This window comes from Cimex lectularius, unplaced genomic scaffold (genome assembly GCF_000648675.2).
Source record: "Cimex lectularius strain Harlan isolate CLEC.00 unplaced genomic scaffold, Clec_2.1 scaffold9, whole genome shotgun sequence".
In the NCBI taxonomy this organism is placed as follows: domain Eukaryota; kingdom Metazoa; phylum Arthropoda; class Insecta; order Hemiptera; family Cimicidae; genus Cimex; species Cimex lectularius.
In genome coordinates, this window is record NW_019392733.1 from 242802 (window position 1) to 266826 (window position 24025).

At 34.7% G+C, this 24025-nt stretch overlaps 1 protein-coding gene across 2 annotated transcripts in view; it reads left to right on the forward strand.

Moving 5' to 3' along the window:
* LOC106665399 overlaps nt 1–24025 on the forward strand; it is a 621066-nt gene that overhangs the window by 109178 nt on the left and 487863 nt on the right. For both annotated transcript variants that reach the window (XM_014391809.2, XM_014391810.2), the window contains exon 2: nt 12907–13026. In XM_014391809.2, coding sequence (XP_014247295.1) covers nt 12907–13026 — 120 coding nt within the window. The remainder of the gene's footprint in view (nt 1–12906; nt 13027–24025) is intronic.

A 24025-nucleotide genomic window follows, 5' to 3' on the forward strand; every position in this document is an offset into this window, starting at 1 on the left:
CTTTCAAATTCACCTTAACATGACATATATCACTACCATCGGTCGATAAATACATTCTACTAATTAAATTACTTGATGCAATTGAAACAAACAAAATAATTATGTTTTTTATTTATTTAACGAACTGACACGCGTTGGCATTTGACACATGAAACATTACAAGTACGGAAAATTATACAAATGGAAATTAGCCTACATTATATTTACGTATATACCGATAGACAGGACAATATATTTTCATTTTTTTTTCTTTAATGCTTATTAAAATGAAACGAACACACAATGAGTGTTTTCAAGCATTACAAGCAAGTCTGGTCGATGGCTTCAGTTTCAATCTAATATAATTTTGTCCGTTAAATGCTTTCACCTCGACGACCCTTCCTGCTCATGATAATTAACTATTTTCATTATTACTCAATTAATTATATGATTAAGCATAAGCTGATAAAAATAATTAAAAGTTAGTATTAATCTAGAATCACACCTGTAAATCGTACACAGTCCTGCTAATGTAGTACAATCGTTAATAAAAAGTGTTTTTATATGAAGCCGTGATTTGCTTACAATTGGAATAAAATGGGAAGTTTGTGGCAAAGGCGATCGGTCACGGCAGCTCAAGTGGTAGAGAACGGCGTGTTTAGCCGAAAGTCATGGGTTCGAATCCCGCCTGTGACACAAATTTTTCATTTCGAAAAAAAACAAAAAACAATTGTGTATAATTAATTGAGTAATTATGTAATTAAGCATAAGCTGATAAAAATAATTAAAAGTTAGTGTTTTCTTTATCTTTGAGAGAAAAGTGAGATACGCTAGTTTTCAAATGGTTTTAAGATCATGTGGTTTGATGATGATGATGATGGGGGTATAAGTCCAGCTAAACTATTACGTAATGACAATATCTTAACATCTTCAGCCAAAAATGTAAAAGCATTAGTATAAATTCAATATTATAGATTTTTCGTCAAATAAACGCCATTTAAATTCAATTTTGTTTCTTGTGGACCGCGGTAGCCGAATGAGTTAAATCTCGTTGACGAGATTCGTGGTTCGATATCCACCATTTTTCACTATACCTTTTTCTATTTCATCATAGGGGGGGTTCATATAACCTCGAGGTGTCGGTGTTTTTGCTGACAAAAAATTAACAAAGGTTAATTTGAAATGACAAAAGTTTTGATTTAAAGTTAAAAAGTTTAATTTGAATTAAAATACAGTTATAAATTATTTTAGTATTTCACGAATTTCTTCAAAATTCCTCTTCTATTTATCACTTCTTTTGGGCCCAAGTCTGCATAGGTATCTCACATAATTGAAGGAAGTCATTTCTTGGCGTCATTAGATGGCGACCAAAATAATGAGCACGGCAGTGAGAATTTTACGTCCCGGTTATAGATATCTCGGTTAATGTTTCTTTTTTTGTGTTTATTGAGAGTGAATGCATTTATTAGCGTGAATTTGTATAAAAGATACGACATAAAGGCACATTAAAGGCGACATTAAAAAGCGTTAGTCTGACGAAGAAAAGGGGTATGTTTATTTTATTTTTATATGTGCCATTTGTCTTTATTATTTGCGTTTCATAAGAGTTTGCATTTTTCTTGATTGATTTCAATTCCTCAAATTGGTTCCGCCGATTTGTAAATAGCAAAGAAATACATAACACAAGTAAGTCAACAATGATGATGCAGGGTAAAGCCTACCCGGTTGTACGGCCTCCATCGAGCCGTGCTCACGCGCGCCTTATCATAAATTCAGCCTCGCAATTGAAAGTGGAGTGGGCCTCATGAAAAAATTACGGCCGAGACACGAACTGATTATGCTGGAAATATGAACGGATCTTGACAGAAGTAATTACGTTCAGAGACTTAAAAAATTTAATAACTAGATGCATTTACGAGCTGTTAGAACAAAAGGTCGATTACAACACCAAGCAATACTTGAATACCTCTATATTTCATAAATATAAAACACACTTTTCTTTTAACTTCAAACTGTCCATTCTTGTAGAAAAACTGTTTAAATCTAAATCGAACTCCGGTACAGCACATAAGCTTTTATTTTAAAAAATTTCTTTTTTAATATGTTTTGATCTTACCCTTTGGATATGACACCCAAAGGGTTGTCACGCGTTCACCCTTATTTTAAGACAGAAATTACTGTTGTTTTTCATTTTGATAAATACGTACTTCAAGATTGCTAAGTCGTAGTAAAAGTCAGAAAACTGAAAAACCAGGGAGGGTATCGGTGTCAAACTATCATCGGCTGGCATTTATTAAGAACGGTGAGTTAATCTGTCTGTTAACCTTTTCGGGTAAGGTAAGTGTCGGAAAAGTTCCTGACACCTGTAACTGTCACAGAGACTGTCTCACACGTCTTTCAATCCATACACGTCAGTCAATACACATAGTCTTCTCCTCCCCCATGACAAAGTTTGACCTTTTAGTTTAACAATCCTTATCACATATCGCAACATAACGAGCCCAAAATGAAACTTTTCTGCCAGTGGGTACAGTAAAAAATGAAAAAAATATCGTTAACGGAATTAACATTGAAAAGTGATTAAATTTACTAATCATTTAGCCATTATCGGTCTCAAATATCTATAACTGGACGTACTTAATTTAATCGTTTTCTCTCTGCAACATAAATCATGTAAATCGAAATGGTAATTTGTCTAAGTCTCAAGATATTTTGGGTAGAACCGACTTTTCATTATGCACCTAAAGGATTTGAAAGCAATCGATTTCCATGGTGGACATCATCCTTCCTATACCATAGATAAGGAACAAAGTGTTCACTACCAACACTTCCACACAACTCTTCCGTTTATTGTATTTCTCTATAATAAAAGACAAAAAAAAATGAACACATCCTTCCCTATTAAAATGTTAAAATAGTTAAAAATTTATTATTTCAATCTCTGACAACAACAAATGGATAATCCGGAAACAGGATGAGGTCGACTCGGGCGGTTGAAGCATCGGTGGGTCTTAGGGTGGAAGGGAGGCAGACCCTCTCGTCTCGGGGGAAATTTTTGGAAATCGAGGGCACCGGGAAAAAAGAAGGGGAAAAACATTTTGTCGCCGTTTAGGGATTTCAACTTGTATTCTTCCTGGTTCCACTGTCATCCTTCTTCGTTTCAAACTGCGGCCGCACACATGCAATATATTCTCTTGCTTGATGGCAAGCGACTAAAGAAAAAAAGTATTTTTAACTCAAAATGACTAATATTTTTGGAAATAAGTGAACAATTGTTATAAGAAAAAATTGTATTTTCATCACTGTTTCAAACTTTATAAGTCAGTGTTTAAACATTAATCCAACTATTAAAATAAATTCACTAATTTGTCCGCTTGACCAATTAATATATTACAATTAATTAAGGATTTAAGTAGAGATAAAAAAGTCAATGGCACGAGTGGGATTCGAACCCACGATCTTCGGCTAGATACGCCGCTGCCAAAATGAACTACCTTCACTAAAGCTCTCCGTGGCCATCTCATTTGTCGCCGAGAATCAAATTGATTACACGACATTTGAAAAATGGCAAAAAAGGAGGGAAAATTCAAAAGGTGTGGTTGAGATGGGACGTTGGTGTCCGAGTGGATCGAGGTCACGATAGCTCAAGTGGTAGAGCAGCTGCGTATCAAGCCGAAGATCGTGGGTTCGAATCCGGCTCGTGCCATTGACTTTTTTATCTCAACTAAAAACCTTAATTAATTGTAATATATTAAAATAAAGATAAAATATTATTCAAAATCGAATCCTTTCTAGCCCAAATGTCTTGTTTTCATTATTAACATATTTCGGTATAGATTTGGTAAATTAGGTTAAGGTTAGGTTTTTTTAGCTAAAACAAATTGGCAACTATACCATAATGCTGAAAATTCAACAGTATACTTTTAAATTTATATCCTGGCAGATAAAAGCCTAAAATTACAGTACTACGCAAAAATAAATAAATATGCGATTCTGTTATACAAATTAAAGACAAATACCCCATTATGAACCTCTCAGAGCGGATTCCGCCAAAATAAACCCATTCAAACACAAAACCCGCCCAAACTGCCTCACCATCAAAAGCAGCGACAAATACAACATACTACTCAAACTAGGTAGGAAACTCAAAGATGGCATTCCGTTCAAAGAGGGCATTAACTATACAAAGGGAAACGACGGACGATCCAATTACGCGACCCAGCCCTCACACGGAATCACTATGAGCCTGCATCAAAACGGACGTTTGAAATTAAGACACAACACAGCAAATCTTCAAGATATGACACTCTGTAATTTCAGAGTGTTGTTGTATCAGATTAAATAATATAACATAAAGCTTATTATTGGCTACAAGCACTACAAATAATTAAATTCACTAATTTCGTGGTGGCTCCTTTTTGCCATTTTCAAATTCAAAAGGTGGGGTTGAGATGGGAAGTTAGTGTCCGAGTGGATCGAGGTCACGATAGCTCAGGTGGTAGAGCAGCGGCGTATCTAGCCGAACATCGTGGGTTCGAATCCCTCTCGTGACACTGACTTTTTTATCTCGACTAAAAACCTTAATTAATTGAAAGATATTAATTGGTAAAGCGGACCACGAAACTAGTGAATTTAATAATTTAAAATGAAGTATACTTCACTAATGCTCTCCGTGGCCATTTCATTTGTCGCCGAGAATCAAATAGATACATAATATTCCAATATTCCACCACCGACCATCTTCTACTATACATTCACGCTAGAAAAATACTTTCACTCTTAATATACACGAAAAAGAAACACTGATCGACATATCGATCACTGGGGACCTACTTAATAATCACCGCTGTGCTCATAATATTGGGTGACATTCCTGCGCGCCCTCTATACGGATCCAAAAAATGACTTCCGACAATTATGTGAGACACATATGCAGGCTTTGGTCGAAAAGATATTTATATAGAAGAGGAATTTTGAAGGAAGTCGTGAAATACTATAATAATTTCTAATCTTATTTTAATTAAAAAATACTCTTTTATACTTCAAATCAATACTTTTTAATTTCAAATTAATTTTGAAATTATCCCCTTTTTAACCTTTAAATTGAACCTATTTTAATTATAAATGAACGCTATTTAGCTGAACGCATTTTTATACATTTTTTCAATTTCCAATCAATGTTTTATAACTTCAAATCAACACCTTTTAGTTAATTTAATTATTTATTATAATTAACCACTTTTAATTGCAAATTAAACCTTTCTTTAAAGCAATAAAAACACTTCGTAAATGTTATGAAATAAAATCCCCGTCAAAAGAATTGCAACACCCATAATTTTCGAGATTTTCATCGTTTTGACCTTAATCCCTACTTTGTTTATATTTATAGTAATATTATTTATTAAATAAGAGAAATTAGGAATTATAGGAAAGAGACACACATCATTGTTATTCACTGTTTACCAACAAACGATGGACTTTTTGTTTATTCATTTCAAAATTCCTTTCAGTCCATATTTATCTTTCGTTTGTCTCAAGTCTTTTCTCTTTTTTCTCTTTAGTCTAGTTACAACAAGTAATTTTATTCACAATGAAACGTTTAAGCCACGATGATTCGGTCAGAATCATCGCTCTCTCTGAAGAAGGCGAATCATTGCGTTACATCGCTAATCGCCTTGGGATTCATTATTATTCCGTTTCAAAGGCCATAAAAAGATACAGGGAGACTGGGAGCCATTTGAGGCGATCAACGTCCGGGCGTCCCAGAATCACTAATCCCATACATGACCGCTTCATTAAAATGCAAGCACTTCGGAAGCGTAATTCTACATCTTCTTCCAATAAAATCTTGATCCCTGGTGTTCGAGGGATATCAATCTCGGAGTCAACGGTTATTAGGAGACTGAGAGAGTCAAACCTCAGCTCAAGAAGGCCAGAGAAAGGTCCCCTCTTACCGCAGAACACCGCATAAAGAGAATGGGATTTGCAAAGGAACACCGATTTTGGACTGTGGAGGAATAGAAAAAAGTTTTATTCACTGATGAGACGAGATTGGCCGTTAACAGTCCAGATGGCCGTGAAAGAGTTTGGAGAAAGCCTGAAGAATGGTATAGTCAGTGCTGCACGTAAGAAACTGAGCCATTTGGGGGTTCTATCGTGTTCTGGGGCGGCATATCTTGGGAGGCGGGAACCGAGTTAGTGCCAATCCAAGGAGGGGCCTTGAATGCTTTAAGGTATGTAGAAATGATTCTTCAAGATCATGTAGTGCCTTTTATAGGCTATGAATCGTTGCTCATGCAAGATAATGCCCGTCCTCATAAGGCAAGATGTGTTTCTGAGTACCTGAACACCACGGATATCCACACCATTGATTGGCCAGCAAGAAGTCTCCTTAACTCAATCGAGCACGTTTGGGATTATCTCAAAAGAAAGGTTCGGTCACGAGATCCACCTCCTACTACCCTTGCCATGCTTAAGGCAGTTGTATTGGAGGAGTGGGACAATATACCCCAAAATCTTCTTCAAAACCTTTTTACGAGTATGCCAAGACGAGTGGAAGCAGTCATTAATGCCAGAGGGGGCAATACGTCTTATTAAATGTAAATAAAAAATTAAATTGTAATTTAGAAGTTAAAACTGTAAAAAAACGAAACTTATAAAGTAACTTTTCTCCCCTTTTTTGTTTATTGGTAGAAATATTGTAATGTATTTTAATAAAACTTGGTTATGTTCAGTTTAAAAATGTTTATTATAGACTTCAGAACCTTTTTTTATTATGAAAAAACAGTTGTTTTCGTAAAATTCAAATATTTCAAAGTGTTGCGTTACTTTTGACAGGGAGTGTATAATCATGTAAATTAAAATTCCTGTATCTTTTTTTTTGTTATATAAAATATTTGGGCTGTTAGAAGATAATTTAATTGCAATTAAAAATAAATTTTTTTGTAATATTACATGTACAAAAATAAATATTATTTTAATTTAAGAATTTTTAAAATACAAAATGTTTACATAAAATACTACATGAAAATTTATTACAATTAAAATTAGACGTTATTATATACATTTGCAAATAAAGAACAAAGATTCTTCTTTCAATTTTAAAACTAGAATTTAAAAAAATATATATAATTCATTTTTATATATAATACCACCAGAACGTAATTACAATTACATCTAAAAGTTATATGAAATTAAATATAAAAACAAACGATTCTTTTAATAATTAGGAATTTTTTTAAATATAAAATATCTTTTTTTCAGTTAACGATTTTTAACTTTAAATTGACTCATTTTGTCTTTTAATAAATTATTTTTTAACTTCAAAATTATCACTTTTTAATTTTAAATTGACTCTGTTTCATTTAAAATTAACACTTTATATTAAATATGAAAACTATAAAATAATCTGGTTAGGGACCGTAAACCCACATTTTTTTTTAAATTTCTCAAATTAAAAGAAGATTCCTTTACAATATTTGATTTCTTATACACGTTTTAATCGGAAATTAACACTTTTGCTCCCGGGCATGAGCAAAATCATTAAAATAATTATTTTTCACACCAATTACTTTACAGTTTAAAAAAAACGAATTGTAAGAAGTCTTTTTATGTTTAATTTTAATTAAGTTTTAATTTTATTTATAATTAATTGCAGGAATTATATTTTACATTCTTATATATTAATTTCATACTGTCTTCTAAGTTTTTAATCTTTTTAAGAATATGGTTAATTTGAAATTAAAACAAGGTTGGATTGAAATTAAAAAATGCTTGATTTGAATTTAAAAATAATTAGTTTGAAATTAAAAAAAAAGAAGATTCATTTGAAATTAAAAAGCGGTAATTTAAAATTTAAAAAGGGTTGATTTGGAGTTAAAACTAGTTATTTTGAAGTAAAAACGGATTAGTTTGAAATTTAAAAGTGTTGATTTGATGTTATAAAAGGCTGATTTGAAATTTAAAAAAGTTATGTTGGAATTAAAAAATGATTAATTTCAAATTTAAAAAGGTTGATTTGAAGTTAAAAGTTGTTATTTTGATATAAAAACGGGTTAATATGAAATTTAAAATTGTTGATTTGATCTTGTAAATGGTTGATTTGAATTTAAAAATTGTTATGTTGAAATTAAAAAGGATTAATTTGACGGTTTTATATTTTTTCTCTGTACTTATTCTAGATTCGTTTTTTAAGTTAAAACTACAAACTAGTTCAACTGCCTGTTTTGATCATCTTTGTGTCAACATGATCAATTTCGCACCGATACTAAGACAATATCTCATACAATCATCATATTGTGGGCTGTACAATTTGAGATGAGAGCTGGCCGACATTCACCTTACAATTATTAGATAAACAACGTATCCAGGGTTTAATTATCAATTTGAACAATAAACAACTCGATATTTTCTAGTTGCAAACATTCCTTCGAGAAATTATTTCTATTCCGGGCGACTGGAGATTATTAAAGTGGCAGGAAGGAATAAATATTTATCGGAAAAGGGATGGAAGTCGGAAAGTTGGCACGTGTGGTTTGAGGATGTTTGAGATGGTTGAAATTGGAGTGTGTAAAGCCCCTTGGCTGAAAAGGGCCGGCTCTTCGGAGAGACAGAAGTCGTAAAAATCGATAGCTTAACGTCAATGACAGGTTGAATCAAGGGAAGAGGATACCAGGAGAACTCAGGAGCTCCGACATTATTTCAATTTACCCTAATCGCACTCCGTTTTCCAAACAAATTAATATTCAATAGTAAAATATTTAGTGAAATTCAAAAACACCTTTTTTATGTTAAGAATATAAATGGCAACAAGGTATAGAAATTGAAAGTAGGGCGAATTATCAAGCTTCCCTGATGATCTACAAATTTTAAACAATGGATATTAGTTTGGTGGTTTATCATCGTCCCAGTTTACTCTCTGTAAGTTTTTGTCGGCGTTGTATTTCGCTATCTTCATTGAATTCCCCCCCAATCACTTAAGTCAATTCCGGGTTTATTGCGTGTCGGGTCCGGTGTTATTGGGTTTGCCGGTTCGTTTACGTTAAGCGACCGGGTCTGAAACACACAAAAAACCCGATTTGACTATAACTACGAAAGACAACGATCAACCAGAGGCACAAACCCTAAAAGAGAATACATTTGACTTCTACCCGAATCTATAAAAACGCGAGGGACGCACACTGAATGAGGACAGGTCTGTCATCTATTGTCCAAAACAAAAACAACGACATAAAGATTATTATCAAATACCGTTTCTTAAAATTAAAAACTACATTCACTATTTTTCGTGGTCCGCTTGACCAATTAATAACATTCAATTAATTAAGGTTTTAAGTTGAGATAAATAATTCAGTGTGCCGCTCGTGACACTGACTTATTTATCTCAACTTAAAACCTTAATTAATTGAATGTTAAAAACTACAATTGAAATTAAGTGCAAAGTTTAGGGCAAGTTATGCCGTAAAAACTATAGAAACAAGTTTGTGGAAGTTCATACTGAAAACATTTTTTGAATAATTCATACAAATATTTACATAGTTGATTTCCATTGAGGGCCAGAAAATTGAAAAATTTGCGCGCTTTCTCCACGCGACTGGCCAGTTGGATGCCATTCGGCTTGATGTTGACTCTCTTGGCGTAGATAGCATGTTGGTGTCTTCAAAATTACCAACCAAGTAGCCTTCAGAAGCTTCTTGAAAGGTCATAATGGCTGAACTATGGAATCGCAATTAGGTCTTGAAATCCTGAGCGATTACTCTCAGTAGGGAGAATAAAACGAGATCTATCAGCTATCAGCTACTATGAAAAATACGCTTTATTTCCTCCAAAAGTTGGATCAGGGGGAACTACTACGTTGCCGTGCTCAACGCTAGTATATACACTCTATATATCGATCGATCAAAACAAGGGAGCCAGATAATCACTGTTATGTTCATGCACAATTCTCTTATCTTGCAGCATTCCTACGCGCTCTCTATAAGGAGCCAAGGAATGAGACCCCTCAATTAAATACTCGATATCCTCAATATTACCCTTTCCACATACTATCTCGTACTATCTATACCTAACTAATCTAGTTTAGGGTTCGGTCGTGTGTTCAATATTCCACTATTCGCTCTCTGACACTTCATATTCACGCTAATAAATACAGTTATATCTTAAGTACTATATGCGCATGCTCTCTATCTGAAGCTAAGGGATGACAAACTTCAATTAAATGGGATACGCGAGCAACATTTCCTTGGACACATACGCGGGCTTGGGCCCAACTTGAACTATCCGTGTGTCAATTTTGCACGGCCTATTCGTAATCGGGTGAGAATGAACTCTTGTACTGTCCAGATCCTCCTAAGGCCAACTATCGATATTGCTCTTTATACATGACCTCTGAACACATCCGGCCCACCGACCCTGCCTCTTTGCTTGAATCATTTTTTATTGCATTTTTAACGTCAGAGGGCCTCTGGTAGATTAAGTTGAGGATATTTGGAAGGACTTGCTTTAATTGTACAGGAGAACTTTGTGCAAAAGGCGGTAAATTTTTTAAACCCTGAATTCGGACCCAACGTACTAACAAATCGGCTTTTTCTCCAAAAGTACCGGAACTCCAGGAGTTGGTATGATCTCTGTAGAAGCGAACTCCGTAAACGAAAGATTAATAATTAAAAAAAACTATCATGACGCAATTTCGAAATTATCGTTTTGGTTTAAAAAGTACCTCAGAGAATCTTAAAACTCTCAGAACTTTTTCTAAAACCTTTCTTACCAAAAAAGTGAGATTCAAAATAATTTGAAAAACTGTTCAATGACAGAATTCCCTTGCTATCCGCTCGTCCGTCTGCAAATTTTGCGTGGGCCCAGTTAACGTTACCTAAGTTAACAATACCTTTTACATTTTTAATAAGACACCATTAAACGGAAAAATTGGAGCCTTTCAAAAAAAGAGAGAGAAGTTGAACTGGATTTGGTCTGGGGCACGGTTTGTTGAACAAATGAGAGCGACTCGGACGCACGTAATTGGCCGGAGAATGACACTGTCCCTTTTGTAGTGAGCCTCATTGCTCTCAAAAGATAAAACATCGGCTTGTTTGAAAAGGAAAAGAAAATTTAAATTGTTTCTCACAAACAGCGAGGACGAGCGATAAACCGTTAAATATCGGCCAGGATCTCATTTTAATATAGTGTGCGTGAATCCTTCGTCCTCTACTAAAATAGATCGTATTATGAAACATCAAAGAAAATCAATGAACGAAAATAAAAATTGTCAAATTTTCTACTATTTCTTCACACTTCTACCACCATTTCTTCTAAATACATGATTACACGATATTCGAAAATATGAGAAAAAAGGAAAATTCGAAAGTTTGTAGGTTTGGGAAGTTGGTGTCCGAGTAGATCGAAGTCATGATAACATAAGTGGTTCGAGCAGCTGCGTATTTAGCCGCAAGTCTTGGGTTCGAATCCCGCTCATGACACTAACTTTTTCATCTCTACGTGAACTTCGAAAAAAAGGTAAATTAATTCAATTGAATTTTGTGAAACTTACTTTTCTTATGCGCAATTCTGTACCAAAGAATCTTTATATTTATTTTGGCTCATTTTCGTGATTAAAAAAGCTTAAAAGTAGCAGTTAAATCGATCAAGAAACAATGTCAGGCGAGCATTCATCAAAAAGGTGGACATTGGGAACATTTAGTTGTATTTTTTGAAGCTTTATGTTTTTTCTTATGCTCAATTCTGTAGCAAAGAATCTTTTTTTTTTAGTGTGGATTACTTTAATTTTTTGGGGGAAAACAAAAAACTTAAGACTAATCAAATCTGCCACGAAACCTTCTCAGGCTTACATTCTTCACGAAGGTGGACATTTTGAACATTTAATTTAATTTGTTGGAGCTTTTTGTTTTTTCTTATGCTCAATGCTGTACGAAGGAATCATTTTTGTTTATCGTTGGCTTATTTTTATTATATTTTAAGAAAAACAAGAATCTTTAGAGTGGTCAAATCTGTCTAAATACGATGTTAGGCCTGCACTTTTCACACAAAGTGAACATTTGGAACAATTAATTTAATTTTTTGAACTTTTTTGTTTTTACTGATGTTGACAACTTAAGGACTACTTTTTTTATACGACTTATAACGAAAAACTCAAATTTTAAGCAATTAAACGTTAATTTTATATTGGTGGTACCTGAACATTGAGAAATTAAGTATTGTACATACGTTTAAACCTCACTATTAGGGCAACTTTTCTGTAAGCGCCGTATCTGTCAGCATTTCTAGAGCTAAGAAAATCTTAATTAAACTTTAGACAAGAACTTTGGAAAATATTAAAAATTTATGGATTAAATAATTTTATACCTTGTTTGGTTGAGGTTACATTAATCGAACATATGAATCTTATAGTGTGTTTAATGCTCTTTCCATGAAATTTATAGGAACGCTAACATTTGGTGATGTACGTTGAATTTATGGAAAAAAGTGGTGAAAGATTGACGTAACACGAAAAATAAATTACGTCGATTTTAATTCAAAATCGGACTATGTACAATAGAGAATTTTTACTCCCATTCCGCATATAGAATTATCTCGTGAATTAGTGACGAAAGTTAAAGCGTCACCATATATAATTATATATACTTTATTCAAGAAAAATAAAATATTGAATAATATATTCCATATTATAAAGAAAACGCAATCAATCTTTGGCCTGACTAGAGCTCTATAGACTTTTAACATCCTTTCTCCATCACCACAACAACGCCCTAATATTTTATTATGTTTCCATTAATTGTAAAAATATACATTACAGAATCTATTTTATTATAAGCTTTACATTTTAGTTTTGTAATTATGAGTACATATACGTGCTAAAGTTTTTTTTTAACGCCGTTCACTTTTTTTACAATAAGTTTGTGTCTTGTGTTGCAGGAGATGAAAAGGGGAGAGTGGAAACTCTTAACTGTCTGATGGCCCGGCAACTCTGCTTTGAAGATCCTTCCTGTTCTCCAATTCTCGAAACGATACCGAGAGTCTGTGGACCAGAATCAGGTAAAAGGGTATTTCTCTCTATATTCTTATGCCGAAAACGTACTTCGAAAGATTTCAAATCGGCCAAGGATGCTGTCGAGACTAGGCGGTTGAATTTTTAACGGCATCGCGACCGGACGGACCATTAAACCGGTTGCCATATTTATTATTACATCGATTATGGCCTGACATTTCGGCAATTTAACCTGTTTGTGAATTCAAGAAGGAACCGCTTGCAAATTTCATTTATGATTTATTTAGCCGGCAATTTCGGCTGTCTTCCCGGTCGATAGTGGACTGCACAGCACATTTTAAATTTGACCTTGCATACACACTTTCTTCTCAACGGTTATCGACTTATTAAAATAAATTAACACTAAGCACACACTTTCCACATCCACATCATCTGATGTTCTACTCCATCAACATACAGACTGCTATGATCAATATTAAATAACTACACTTGTCCTTATTGATTTTTCTAAAGCTTTTGATAACGTGTGTAGAGATTAGTGACCGCTAATCGATAGTTATTCAGATATCGTGAGATGCGGTCGGGTGTGATGTAGGTTTCAGAAAAACATTTTCTTTATCATGTCAACGTTTCGATCTTTTATTGAGATCATCTCTCAGGAGAGAGAGAAAAGAAAATGTTTTTTTGAAACCTACATCACACCCGACCGCATCACACGATATCTGAATAACTAGCTTTTGATAACGTAGATCTATCTCTTTACTAAATTTAAAATCTTGTCTCTACCCCAGTGACCTTCGTTGATTGCACTCTTTTCTCTTTTCTCTCCTTTAGGACCGTTCAGAAATAGTCTCAAATAAGCTCCCATCTCCATCTCCTGGAGTCTCAATTCCTCTTTCTATTTCGGCTCTTATTAATGACTTGCCTAATGCCATAAAATATTGCTTCTCTTACCTTTATGCACAAGAAGCCAAAATATATTTTTGGTTTACCGACATGCAAGCTGAATTGAGGGAATTCAGGAGGACTTATTCTTAATTATCTCATAGGGCTAGAAAACGGGCTTAACTTTAACATAGAAAAATCCCAGGCTGTTGGATTTGGATCAATTCCCTCCTTCATTCCGCCATTTCCTTCCTTTCTTCCGTTCCAACGTCAAGAAGAGAAAATTAAGTTTTCGCACTGGTGTTAGCACAACGAACTACGAGCCCATGTGAAGGTGCTACTGGCCCGTTTGAAGTCACGTCAGACAGAGAGGGGGTGCTGTTGGCCCAGGTGAAGGAGCTCCTGGCACACCTGACGGTTTGCTTAAACATGTGCAAAGAGCAACTAGCGCATGTGACGTCGCATCGAACATAGTAGGGAGGAGCTTCCTTCCCTCATCCATGCCTCCACCCTATGAAATTCCCTTGCTCATTCTATTCTTCTGTCCATCCCATCCCTTTTCATCTTTAAGGCACATCTTGCTTAATACTTTTTTTTTATAACCAGGGACCGAAGAGATTTTTCTGAATGTCTATCTTTCTATCAGTACCATATTTCGACTATTTTCATAAAAATAATAGAGAAAATCCTAGATAAATACATTAGACATGACTGTGGAATTAATACCATGATACATCCCAATCAGCATGCCTATTTACCAGGAAAATTAGTGGAAACTGCATTGCATTCACTGGTAGGAAGGATGGAGAAATCATTACATTGAAAGGGCCAGAAAATAAAGGGAATTTAACAGGTTAAGGTCATTTCAAAGACTAGGCTGTATGATAATGACGGGAGCATTTTCCACTACACACACGCTAGCACTTGAGATTATAACCAACACTACACCTCTACACATAGAGGTTAAGGTCAGAGCACTAACCAGCTGCTATTGATTAATTAGTGAAGGCAGTTGGAATCATAAGGGAAACAACATAGGTCACTCGAAAATTCTGCAATTATTGAGTAAGGTCAACCGCCAACTATTAAGCGTTAGCGATAAAAAGGTTAAAACCCCTTCAGGGAAAAAGTACTTTCAGGTAGTTACTCCTTGTGAATATAACTATAGTGCGGATGATGACCATCGTAGCTTAGACTGTTTTAACGATGGCTCACTCATTAAAGGCAAGGGAGGCGGTGCTGGAATACATATACCTAAATTAGGGATCAGCATCTCCTCCCCTCTTGGTAATAACACCTCCGTTTTTCAGGCGGAAATATGGGCCATTAATGCTTGCAGCAGAACACTTATGGATAACAAGATCAAGGGAAAAGACATTAGAATTTTTTCCGACAGTCAGTCCAGTCTTAAGTCATTACAAAAAGAGCTATCAACATCTAGGGTGGTGGAGGAAACTGTTGAACTTATTAATAGGATTACTACCAGGCACGAGAATAGGGTAACCATCATATGGATACCAGCTCATAAGGGACACTATGGCAATGAAGAGGCGGAAAGCCTGGCCAAAGAAGGCTCAAATACTGCCTTTGTCGGGCCACAACCGGTGTTATGAATGGTCGTACTGGACAGTAACTGCTTCTGGCAACTTGTGACCTATAAATGTTATTACACGTGTATGGAGGGAGGTGATCTTAAACTTGTCTCCTAGTCTTTCCCATTTATTCATTCTATCGACCGATCATGTTGGAACAATCTATATGTTGTTCAAGATTTCTTCTTCGCTTAAACAAGTGTCTACATGCCTAATAATCCCTTTTATCTGCATAAGAAAATCCGGAATGTTAGTGTGTACATTTTGTTTCTTTAAGATATGACATTCACATAAATAATTAGTCGTTTCTCTATTGGCTACAATTTTAATTCCAGAATGTTGGTTATTTATTTGAAATGGAACACATCATTTACTTTTTATGCAAATATTTCAGTCGGTAATGCATTTCGGGCCATGTCCCTCTTCAGAGCCCGCTATTTAGCTAAATTGAACTCCAATTATAATTCTATTTTTACCTACAACATGATTGCCATTAATAGAATTATTATTTAAATTGTTGTTTTGAAAGAGCCATTTGCCAAACAGCATAAGATGGACTTTTCCTAAATTTCTGTCGTTAATTCCTACGTTTAATATCAATGAGGCAGTGCCATCCTGCTGGAAACGATTACTGGGTAGTTGTTGGCTACGGTTCTTTTCTTTATCAGCCTGAATAACGAACACATCCCTAAATACAGCTTTACTTAAAAGTTTGGAGTCGTCATTAAACTTCCTTTTATTACTTGTGTTGGTGTAGTTATTGGAAGAATCCTGAATGAAAACTTCATCAAAATTTTTCAAAATTATGCCTTCAGTCTTAGCTATGCTAGGAAATGAGGGAAATATTACTCCAAGGAATTTCCCCCCAACGGAAGCATCCATCATTTAATTGTACCCGTCAGAATAATACAAATAATATAACTATAAAATAATAGTAATAATAAGTTAAAGTAGAAAAATGTGGAGAAGAAAAATTATAAAAGTGAAATTAAAAATTAAAAAAAAAATACTCTGTCTTTAAATTAGACAAAAAATACTTATGAACGCAGAAACGTATTAACACCGTGTGAACGCCGTCTTGTTATTACCGAAGTAGCACAACGCAAACGCGACCTTTCACAACACCCACTGCGTTTTTCTTATTCATTCAAATTGTTATAATCAGTGATACAAATAAATAAGTAAGCCTGTACATGTATAATGTAATAAACCGCTGCTCCAATCGTAGTTAAAGCCATAAAGTATTAAATAATTAACTCGGATTTAATAAACATCGGTAAATAAGAAGAACTGGATAAATATTTATGAAATGCGATAGTCTTAACTCTTTGAGGGCTTATATTGTAGATTTCCTTTTCAATTTCATTTTAATTCAACAAATAGTTTTCCTTTGTAATTAATGGGTTTTGTGCTAGAGACATACATATACATGTTAACAACGACCGTGTTTTCGTATGTAGAAAAAATTTATGATATTACCATATTTTGTTCATGATTTGTATTACTTTTATCATTTATTTCATACATGCAAGACGGACGTACAAAAATTTTAATTACCCTAGTAAATTAACTTTTTTCTATTTATTATATCAGAATGAAAAGGACCTTTTGTAAGGAATTCTATATGAATGTTTTATAATAAAAAATTCAAAAAAAAGGTTTACAGGTTGGAATTGACCCTTAGTATGCACAGTCGTGCCAGGCTATTTTTAAAAGGTTACACGGTATCATCATTACGGATGGTTGATAATTTAGGCCCAGAGTTTTATTCAGAGTGGCTTACCAGATCGTTAACAACAGCCTCACCTCGGGGGACGGTCAAGTTTCTCGAATCGCTTGAGCAACGGTGTGTAAATGAACTTTGTTTTTGTTGTGTTACAAGCAAAGTTATGCTATTCTAGGTTTGTAATTTCGATAGAGCAATGTATAAAGTCGCATATTTCTATTTACAAATGATTTACACCTGTTGACACTTCAATTTTTGGGTCAAAATTTAATAATTTATGCTGAAAGGTATAACTAATTTGATCGTGAAAGTAGTTGTAGATGAACTCTTAACGATAAACTAGCACCTCAAGTTTTTTAATATTTTAAAGGATGGGTTAATATGAAATAAAACACATTAGAAAAATGCAATTTTAAGGTTCAAATGGTTAATTTGATATAAAATGGTAATATGAAGTTAATAATGGTCAATTTGAAATGAAAAAATAATAAAAAACGGTAATTTGATGTTAAAATGGGTTAATTTGAAATCCAACGTACCACAGAGACCTGTCAAACTAACCAAATAAGCGTAATATCCAATACTCAGGTGGCTTTACATGTTTTAGTTGCACTTTGTACCTACGGCTTAAAGCCGGGAACACACTTACCCGATGCTATGCCACGCTAACCTACCCGACGCTCTGCGATCCCCACTGTCCAGATTTTCGTCGAATCGCATCGAGTACAGTCGAAGACAAAAGAACCGGACACTTATATTTTTATTCAAACTACATGTATTATTGTCGTTATATTAATTACAACATACTTATTTTAATATAAACCAAACTAACTGTGATTAAAAATTAATTAGTTTTTATTTAAAAAATTAATTTTAATGGTTTGGTAGAAAATTAATCAAAACACCGGAATACGATTTTTTGATATAATGAATTTAACTAACAATTTATTCGTTCGGCGGTACATATACTAAAATTGGAACAATTTATTACACGGTTTTGCTCATAAAATTTAATTAACAATTTATTTCATAGTTTTGCTCGTAAAATTACACCATTTTCGTCAGGTAGCATCAGAACAGGACACTCATATTTTTGTAGTTTATTTCAAACTAAGTACATGTACTTTTGTCGTTATATTAATTACAACATGTTATTTTAATGTAAACCAAATTAAACGAGATCAAAAATTCATAAGTTTTTATAAACATTGTTTAATTATGATGGTTAGGAGTAACTTTATTTAAAACAATTAAGTTTAACAAACAATTTATTAGATGGTTGTGCTCATGAAATTTAACTAACAATTTATTACATGGCTGTACAAGGTTTTGCTCAAAATAGTGCATTAAGAACAAAAGATGCATTGTGATAGTGGATTAGATAAACGCTGTGGACTGTATGCGACGTGTGCTTGCGACGAATAGATGTGCACACCCCACCAAAACGTGGCAAGGCGTCGGGTAGCGTCGCATGGCGTAGCATCGGGTAAATGTGTTCCTGGCTTAATACATGTAGTTTGAATAAAAATATGAGTGTCCGGTTCTTTTGTTTTCGACTGTACTCGATGCGACCAGACGAGTGGGGATCGCAGAGAGTCGGGTAGGTTAGCGTGGCATAGCATCAGGTAGATGTGCACGGGGGTAATGCAGCCTTATCGAAAATCGGAGTTTGGATTTGCGTCGGGTAGCATCGGGTAGCGTCGCATGGCGTAGCTTCGGGTAAATGTGTTCCTGGCTTAAAAGGTTCTACCTGTAAGGATGAGGTTATTAGCGTGAGCTGCTGATTGTGGATAAGCATAATAAAACATCGTGTATTCAGCAGACTTGACAGCATTATTAAATTTAACGCGTACGTGTACGTATGTGCACTTACGATTTTTTAATCTTTCCAATCTTGTGTAATTGGTGATGGAATTGTCTTGTCAAACATGAAACATAATTTTCTTTTCAAAGGTCTCTAGTTAAGGCTTATGACCAATAACACATTTGGATGTAAACTAATAATAATAAAAAAAAATCTTTTTTTTTGTTCTTTTTAAACTTGTAATACTGATTTTTGCAAATTTATCTGTTTAGTATGGCAAAAATTAAAGAGTTTTGGGCAGATACGTTGTTCATTGACCATAATCTATATACAATAGATTCCAGACGTATTGATCACCATGTGTGTCTCTTTCTATCGCTCTCTTATAACCCTTAAATTACCCACTTATCCAGTTCAAATGCAAACTATATAGGGCATATGAGCATATAAAAATTTTTCCCTTTTTAATTTTTAATTTAGCAAACTTTACCGTCGATTCAGAGTTTTGCTTACAAAGCATGTAGTAGTTGCGTAAGACTAATTTACATGAAACAAGATGTTGTCCCCTTTGACAGTATTGTCTTTAATATATATGCCAAATTTGAATTATTTTCAAGAGAACAAGAAAACCGAATACATACATTAATCATCGGCACCTTTTTAAATATTTAACGTCTTTAACAATTAATTAATAAATTCGTGCCACCCTTTTGTATTTTGATTATTAAGGCAGCCACTCAATTTATTCAGTTTAAAATTAAATCCATCATCTTTCTATATTAGTGACAGGTAATTAGCAGCTATCGTAGTCAAATTAAACAGTAAATAATGATTATCCCATTTCCACACAAAGTAGCATTATGCCATTCTATTCTGTAATGCCTAAAGATCGCTTTCGGTTAATCTTTTTCCTTCGTTGATTTTTTTTAAATTCTTAAACCTTTTTCAATGGCTCCCATCAGGCTTTTGAGTGAGTATGACAGCGTCAGGGACATAACATTATTAGAGGAAGGATAGAGCCAGGGCGAAGTCGCTAGGAGATTGAATGTAAATCACTGTAGAATAGGAAAGGTTCTTCAGCGCTTCAGAGAAACAGGGTTTCCTACTAGAAGACCCAGGGCAGGGTCGATCTAGTCTAGAATCGAAAGAAAACACAGATTCATCTGTCATCAGGCTCTACGAAACCGCAGCATTACGGGAAAGTTGAAAACCCAAGTCTGAAATGTTTCGATTTCCTCCAGGAGTGTAAGAAAAATGAACCTCAATGAAAATAACCTCATGGCCTGGCACCCGGCTCCATGCCCGGCCCTGTTCGTACCACACCTCAGAAAATGGCCAAGTTTCAATTCGTACGGAACATGTAAATTGGATATTGGAAGGGGGGACGAGTTCTCTTTGCAGATGAGATCTTGGCCTCGAATCTTTAGATGGGCGTAAGTTCATATGAAGACGAGAGTGGTACCCCAGGAGAAAGATACGCTCCATGCTGTATGGTTCCTCAGGTGGCATTTCATGGTTGGTCATTGATATATTGTGCGAGGAAGATGCACTTCACACGAGGTGCTTACAAGGCATAATCGAAGAACTTGTAGTGCCATTTACCTCCCCCTCATCGGTGGGAGATATTTTAAATAGCTTTGGATAAAGCCAGGCACCATAGAGCATGTATGATGACTACATGAATCAGGTTCGAATAGAGTTCTTGGTGTGGACAATTCGAAGTCCAGATTTGATCCCAATCGAATACATTTGCGATCAACTTAAGGGAAGAGTACGACAGCGAAACTCATGTCTTAACACCCTAGAGACATGAAGAAAGGCTGTTCTTGATGAATGGGAAAACATTCCTCAGTATTCACTAGTTTTCGTGGTCCCCTTGACCAATTAATAGCTTTCAATAATTTAAGGTTTTTAGTTGAGATAAAAAAGTATTCTTCAGTATTTCATCAGAAATCTTGTCCAAAGAATGCAAACGCGTTTAACGGACGTGATTCGATAGGAACGTGCATTCGGCATACTTTTTAATCATTTTTAATTGTTTGTGAATTTTCGTTTTTTTTATCTTTAACCAATAATAGCTTTTTTTAGAATTAGGTAATAAACATTTTGTTTTTAAACTTTTTAGTTTTACAATCAAATCTTTTTTTCGTAAGCAAAACATGAATAAACCTAAATGCATTAAAATGTAACGGTGGTGGGGTTATTTTGCCATCAATGTATTTCAGAAATTCGTGAAAAGTAGCCATGGGCATGCTTTTCCGTTTAAAGGAAAGCTAATTGTTGGCCAAAGAGTCCTGTGTTCTGTTAAAGACAGAAGAGGGAAACGCTTCGGAAAATATCAAGCCTCCCCGAGCACAAAGGATATTACTGAAAAAAACAAAAATCCACAGCGGAATAAAGAGTGACCGTAAATTCGCTAAGACCTTTACGTATTATTGTTGTCGGGTTTAATACAAATTTAATTAAAACCGTTGTATTCAACACCGCGTTATAATAGCTGGGCACTTTATGAATAAGGGAAATGATTAGCATTCTGACCCTAGACAACAACCGGGTTCTATTTTAAATTTTGAGCAGGATACTGAAGAGAACATCCGAGCAACAGATGTCTTTTTTCTTTTGCAAAGAGATCGAAGGTCTGAAAATTTTATTAAAACATGTTGTTAGGACGGAATGTTACATAGACATTGATACTCTGAAAACAGTACTAAATCATAATTATTATTTATATCTTTTATTTGATTTTCTGGTTCAGAAATGTATTATATTATCTTATTTATTGTACTATACATCTTAACCTTAAATATTATGTATACATATATGTATAAGAAGGGTAAGATATCCATTTATTCATCGTGCAGTCGATTCTAATCATCGGACAGTTTCAAATATTGTTGGCAAGAAAATTGTAAAGTTTAGAAAATTCAACACTAGTTAGTGAAACAGGGGTGCCGATTTAGATTAAAATATCCTGTAAGAGAATTATTATCTGTACTCGTACCATCCATGATCCGTGATCTGCCATTTGGACAAAAAATAGCGGCGTAAAAAAAAAAAAAATTGCGCGCTGATTTGTCTGCACCAAATCTCTCAGCTCTGTTACTGCTCTCCGTGACAGGTCCTCCGTAGACTTTCTTGTTGTGCTCTTGTTGGAGAGATACCATTGGAGCGTATCTTTGTCTCGTAGGTGTTGTCTAGGTGGCCGGACATATAGATCTGGAGAGTAACGTAAAGGCGGAGGTCAACTAAGGGGCCTTCGGATTAACCACCACGATCCGGTTTTCTTATTGTAAAAATGCAATAAAAAACACGATTGTAACGTGTGGCAGCGTCGTTGGGCCTGATCGGCCTAGAGTCTCTAACGTATCAAATTTAAATACGTTTATTTCTTCCATATTTTCCCATGAAATTAGGAATTTGTAACATTTCGATGACTTTTGTTTTACATTTCCTGTTTTTAAACTAAAATTTACTTAAGATATAGTAAGTTAGTATTCATTTATTCTTCGCAAAATAACTGAAGCAAAAGCGAGGATAAACGGACCCTATCTGTTGGTAAGTTTAGTTGGAAACTAACTAAACTATTTCGAATAACTAAAACTCCATGTGTACAGAACCGCCAGCGTGGCAAACAGTAGGACATATTAACCACTGGGCGACCGCGGTTCCCTAGAGAAAGTAAAAGAAGGGAGAAAAATCGAGAGAGTGAGAAAAACAAAAAGTGAGGGAAACGAAAGAGCGAAAGAGAAAAAGAAAAACGGAAAAGAAACAAAGGGAGAGAAATAGAGAGTGAGAGTGTTCAAAAAGAGACAGAAATAAAAAGAAAGAGATTGAGGGAGATATAAAGAGAGATAGAGTGAGAAGGTGAAAACCCAGAGAAAGTATACAAAAGTAAAGACAATCAGAGAGAGAGAGAGTGAGAGAGAGAGAGAGAGAGAGAGAATGTATACGATAGAAAGAAAGAGCTATGCCGAGATCGAATCCAGGAATAGGAGGCACATAGGTCCCCCTATGATAGATAGATATATATAGATGATCTCAATAAAGATCGAAACGTTGGCACTATAAAAAAATGTTTTTCTAAACCTATATCTCACGATCTCCAAATAATTATAAATTAAATTCATTAATGATCCCCCATGTTTTAGAAAACAGACTATTGGTTTATGGTAACTAAAATATGATATGAATGTTCTTGATTCTAATTTCTCCAGCTATCTACTAAATACGGCATCAACGGTGCTTCCTGATTTAGTAGTTTAGGCCTTGGTATCATTTTTCAATTAAATTTCACATCTAAAAAAGCCCTTATTGGAATTTTTATAAACAGCAACTCCTCCAGCTACCAACAAAGTATGTTTGAATTTATCGGTGCTGTCACAATTAGGGGGCACTTTCATCATTATCCAGCGATGTATCCACAAGTATTAAGAAATATGATTTTAGCAAACCTCCATCTGATAAATCCTGTGCGTGTGCCCTTGGACATTGATAATTAATTGAAAAAACAAGGTTTTTCTTGTTTTGTTATTGATGAAATTCTTCAATGACGACCCAACATTCGATAGTTGACTGAGAGCAAGGCTGATTAATTCCTCTTGTAAATTAACCTTTCCCTTCCAAGTCTTCACCATTGCCAATTTTCGTCAACAACAGAGAAAATATGACATCTGTTTGGCGCAATTAATAGAATTTGAGTTTCCGCCATAAAATAGGCCCTGCTATTATTTCAATTCTTTGTAAATCGGCGTGGCTCAGATGGGACCAAAGTTCGTATTATAATTACCCGTAATTTGCTTTAGTCTAGTATCAATTTGAGCCAGCCGTTATGCTCGTCCCATACTGATTTCATCAATAATGATAACTTGAACACATATAAAGAGTGTTGGATATTGTTTAGCTATCTCTAAAGATAAGTAATCTTGTGAGGGATGTTTTCATGCTGCCTTTTCTATTGACGCACACGTTTATGCGTTACAATACGTCAGCATAAATTTCCGTGAGAAGACGAATTACGAATGTTTTGCCAAAACGAGCCG